Genomic DNA, 5,023 nt, shown 5'->3' on the forward strand with positions numbered 1-5,023 from the left:
AATATATATATATCATGAAATTAATATTCTCCTAATACATATATTTGATATTTAATAATTAATTATAATAAAAATTTAGTCATTTCGAGATGCTAATAAGATTTTAAAAAACTCGAATCCTTTTCACATTTTATAACAATATAAATAATTGGTAAAAATTAAAGCATTATGGTATCGGTTCGGAATCGAAGTATAGATGGAGAGATTATCTATCAAGTTTATTAAGTACAGAATCGAAAAGAGCCAATAAAAGAAGTTACTAAAAATAAAAACATGGAAAATTATGCAAATTTAAGAAAATAAAAATAAAATCATTTAAAATAAAGAATATGAATCATGACGAGAATTCCTTTGAAAGTTGAGTACTGACAGCTTAAAACAAGTCAGTCTATGAGAATGCGTTAACATCTATTCATCTCTCTCAATGTGCTTTTATAATTTATAATGTATTGTTCTTCAGAAAAAATTGCCCATTGTTCACTACAGAAACGCAACAGAAGTTTGGACAAGCATATCTCGTGATTTAAAGAAAAAGAGACGCAAGAAAAAGAAAGAAGACAGGAAGAAACTTTCGGGCGCTGATTTAATATCTAACCGGTTACATTTAGATGATCAAGTTCTGATGCAACACAGCGCGGCGCCAAAGCATTCGGAACGAAGAGCATGGGTAACACCGAGGCCTCGCAGAGATCTGATAAAATCGCGCGCGGCATGTTACAGCTCCGTCGCGTCGCTTTGCGTCGCTTCGCGTCGCCTCGCGTCGCACCGCTCCGCGCAGCGCCGCGGCGCGACGCCGCGTACCGCGCGAAAACGCATTCCCCCTACGGACGCGCAAAAGAGGCGTGGTTTATGTTCGCAGCGGTGTGTATAAGAGACAAACCTCCCGAACCGATTAGCAAAGTTCCCCAAAACACACGTAATACCAGACTTTTCCATGTCAACCGAGCCGTAGAAGCGTAACGACCGGACGATTGAGAAAATCGACACGAAACATAAACGACAACAAAACGGCACATTTTGGAGACAACAACATACACACCGGTGGAGAGAGAAAGAGAGAGGGAGAAAGAAAAAAAAAACAGAGAGGATAAATCGAGATTCTTGAACCCGTTCTCCAGCGATAAATCATCAGGAATTCTCGTTATTTAAACATACCGAGGAGAGTTGTACGTCATCGGCAACAGGCGACGTGTAAAAAGAAGAATTTTGCGGTCGCGAGAGATAAGGAATCCGATTTTTTTTTTATTTTGTGAAAAGGAATTTCCTCACGTAGTGGGACCCCTTTCCCCGGTAGCTTTCCGAACGAATTCGTAGACGGGGAGCAACAGAAGCGAGCCGCGGCATTACTATATCCGCGACACGGAGCCGGCGTAGTGGTGCGGTGGAGGTGGTGGAATCACGGAGACAGGTAGCGAGTCCGCAAGAACGGTTCTCATTTAGGCTCCGATCGTTCCCTGCGTCACGTCTTGACGTCTCTCGAGGGTGTGTAACACCACGCCAACGTTTCGCACACCCGGCTTCCTTGCCCGACGACGCACCAACGCACACACGCATTCATCCAACCAAAACTACCCGATCGACCAACCACCCACGCACGCACGCGGAGTGTCGCGACTACGTAGACGCGATATACGGTAATCGAACGCGATCGATCGAAGGCGCGCGGAAAGAAAGCGCGTTTCAATCGGTCGCAGCTGCTGTCAGCCGCTGTCGACGACGACGACGTTCTGTCACCCTGTCCGCTGTCATAACAGAGCCACGTGTGATCGGCTGCGACGTGCGCGCGCAAGCAAACGAGTATATGGAGTAACGTACGCACGCACGCACGTATAATACACATACGCGCGCACCTGCATACGTAGTCACCCACGCACGCGTCCGCCGCGCCGATCAAGGCGCACTGCACGCGCCGGTCGCGCATTGACGAGAGAGAGGAGCCGCGCCGCGACCTAGCCGACGGCCACTCGTATATCTCATCGGCGTCGCTCGTCAGGGGCAGACCCGAAGACGCAGACCTAACCGGAGCAGCTGGAAGTAATTCTATTTGACGAGATAAGCGGCCGATAACCCACGACCAACTTAAAGACTCGCGTCGATACCAGGCCAAGTCTCGACAGCGACGACGACAACATCAGCGGAGAGTCCCAACGACGACACCCAGCAGCTGATCGTTTAGAGACATACAGGCCGCGGATCCACCGGACACTTGCCCGCGAGAGACGCGAGAGAGTGTGAAAAGCCGCACAGTCGGCCCTCGTCAATTCTTCCCCCTTCCCCCCTACTGACGACAGTACCTACGCGACGACAGGATGCCCGGCTTCCAAAGGAGACAGATGATGCAGCCATGGCCCCTATGCCTGCCGCCCTTCGCGAAAACGAAGGTAAGACTCCACGCCGCCGGCCCGGGTAACCACCGGGTGGCGAAGATCGCGCACTCCCGGCGCCGCCTCTCCTGTTCTCATCTAGGTTTCTCTTCGTGGCAAGCCGCGTCCGGTTTCCACGGCAGGAGTCGCGAGCCGGCCGCCATCCTTCTCTCTGGCGCACCCGACGATCACCCTCGTTCACTCATTCACTCACTCGCTCATTCGCTCTCTCTCTCTCTCCTCCTCCTCCTCTCTCTCTCTCTCTCTCGCTCTCTCTCTTTCCCGTTCTCCGTCTCCTCCTGCCTTCCCCACCCTTAACCCAGTGGAAATTTCCATTGCACCGGCGGCAGGCGTCTGCCGCCTCTACAGTGCGTTTTTTTTCCTCGACTTTCCGGCCGCGACTCTCTTTTCCTGACCTGTCTTTCTTTCTTCTCCTTGCATCACTCCTCTCTCTTTCTCTCTTTCTTTCTTTTTCTTTTATTCCCCTTTCTCTTCTATTGTCTAACTTTGGTTAAATTTTCAATCTCTTTACAGCTCATTTCCACCAATGAAATTAATTAAATTAATTAAAAGTTATTTTTTTATCTTTCTCTAATTGTTAGAAAAAGACGAGGAGTTAATTGAATCGAGATTAAAGTTAAATTATCATTGGTGGAAACAGATGTAAATCGCAGACGACAAACTGTTGAATAAACAGTGACATTTTTTTCAATTTAAGGAACGTAGGAATGGATTATAAAAGAGAGCGAAATATTGCAATATAGTTTTTTACACGTTAATATAATTGTGCCTTTGAAACTAGATAGGCGCGAATTTTTCCCACGTATTTTTGTCCCACAGTGATTCTTTATGTCTTCTTCATTTTTCGCAAAGAGAAAGGTCTAAAATTTTGCCGCCTCGTATCTCGACGCGTAAAAGTCGCGATATCGAACTGTTATCATGATTAATTTATCGCATTTATTTCGATTCGCACACTCTCGATCTTGATCTCTCCCTGCGTTGTTCTTATCGGCTCGTGTCTGCAATTCCCGACTGTGGCTTCTATATTTAACAAGCGGGAATCGCATGTTGGCTCGGAAAGTCACGGTTTATAATGATCCTTTCGATCACGAAATCGCGCTACGTTATATTACGTGCTTTCGCAATGAAAAAAAAAAACGTTAAGATTTTAGGTATCATTCAAAACGATCTTAAAACAACACGGGCTCTTTTGTAAAAAAAAAAAAAGCACATCGAATTGTTATCAATCGTTGTTATCAATCGTTCCGTCTCATTATAAAGTGCCGGGGAAAAGCATGAACAGATAGATTTGTGTGTATATATACGTATATAATTTGGTTGCATCCGATTTTCGATGTAAGCGAGTATTGAAGGAGCATGAAACTGCTCCGCACTCGACGCGAACGAATTCATCTTCGTGGCTCGTCCAGACTCGCCGAAACCATACCGGTTTCGGTCCCCTCGGGGAAAGGCTTTACAGGAGGCAACTGAAGCCGCAGCTCGCGCGAAACTTCATTGTGGGTTCCGCCCGAATCCACGGTTATTTCATATATATAGCTCGCGATGATTTTCCCTGATCGCCGGACAATCGACATTCGTATGCAGCTCTTACGTCTCGCGAAAATATCGATCGCTGTGCGCGCGCAACCGGCGCGTAAGGTTGGACGAGACCATAGTAAATTGTTCACTTCGAAGAAATAGCGTAATATATGCGCCGTATTTCGGCCGAGACGCGAGATAAATCATTTATGCACGAAAGATCACGCAAAATAAAAAAAAGGAAATGAATCAAGTCGTAAAAATCAAAATAATCAAAATAATCGGTTACACGTGCGTTATTGATACTGTCCTATCGAAACGATGGAATAAAAAAAAATTGCGCCGATTATCGTGCACCTTTCCAGGGTACAAGGTGTGGTGCGCATAGTCCGCAAGAAGTTACATAACGGAATGAACGAATGAACGAGGAAATTTCTGAAAGTATCGCGGATCGTGTGAACATTTAATTTTATCGGAGAGATAAGAGAAAAGTGAGAAAAACGTTGCTTCTGCTCGCTTCTCTTCTAGAAGCAGAAAAAGTGGAACAAGAAATGTTATGTCTGTCCTTTTTTATTAGCGACCTTTTTTGAAAAGTCAAATCGGGAATACATTATCTCATATCAACTACATTTGAATTCGGACATCCTGTATATCGGACGGTTTAAAAATAGATGCAATATGATTCTTCGCGTCGACGCATTTTATCAAGAAAGATAAACGCGGGCCTACCAAATTAAATTCCGGCTGATTTTCGAGAAATGTCCTAATGAAATAATTAAATTAGATTGAATCTGATCAAATACATTGATCAGTCCTGGGCTTTGCGTAAATAAAAATCTTTTCGCTATTCTATTAAGATAAAATCTTATTTTGATTAATGTGATTGCATGTATTCAAATGGATGTATCTTCGTTATTTAATCTTTGATCAAATTATCTCTTTGTATTTCAATAAATTTATTGAGAAATAATTTCTTGAAACTAATTTCCTGATTAAAGAAAAAAATATTAATAAGTAATTACTAATTAAAATTTTATATAATAACAAATATAATATTAATGAGTGTGTAGTAATTATTTTTTTTTTTGAAAGAATTCATTGTTTTATGTAATATTATACAA

The 5,023-nt window shown here is 43.8% G+C and overlaps 2 protein-coding genes across 3 annotated transcripts in view; one reads left to right on the forward strand and one right to left on the reverse strand.

Moving 5' to 3' along the window:
- Window positions 1-5,023, reverse strand: part of LOC108684071 (RING-box protein 2) — a 51,548-nt gene that overhangs the window by 17,198 nt on the left and 29,327 nt on the right. Inside the window, exon 1 of one of the 2 annotated variants that reach the window (XM_018188116.1) lies at window positions 1,270-1,811. The exons of the other annotated variant lie outside the window; for it this stretch is intronic. Within the exon in view, the coding sequence (XP_018043605.1) occupies window positions 1,270-1,554 (285 nt within the window). The 5' untranslated portion in view covers window positions 1,555-1,811. Of the gene's footprint in view, window positions 1-1,269; window positions 1,812-5,023 lie in introns of those variants that run through there. 2 annotated transcript variants of the gene reach the window in all.
- LOC108684070 (facilitated trehalose transporter Tret1-like) overlaps window positions 1,923-5,023 on the forward strand; it is a 28,442-nt gene continuing 25,341 nt past the window's right edge. The window contains exon 1 of the mRNA XM_018188111.1: window positions 1,923-2,381. Coding sequence (XP_018043600.1) covers window positions 2,310-2,381 — 72 coding nt within the window. The 5' untranslated portion in view covers window positions 1,923-2,309. The remainder of the gene's footprint in view (window positions 2,382-5,023) is intronic.

Source organism: Atta colombica, unplaced genomic scaffold, assembly GCF_001594045.1.
Source record: "Atta colombica isolate Treedump-2 unplaced genomic scaffold, Acol1.0 scaffold126, whole genome shotgun sequence".
Lineage (NCBI taxonomy): Eukaryota > Metazoa > Arthropoda > Insecta > Hymenoptera > Formicidae > Atta > Atta colombica.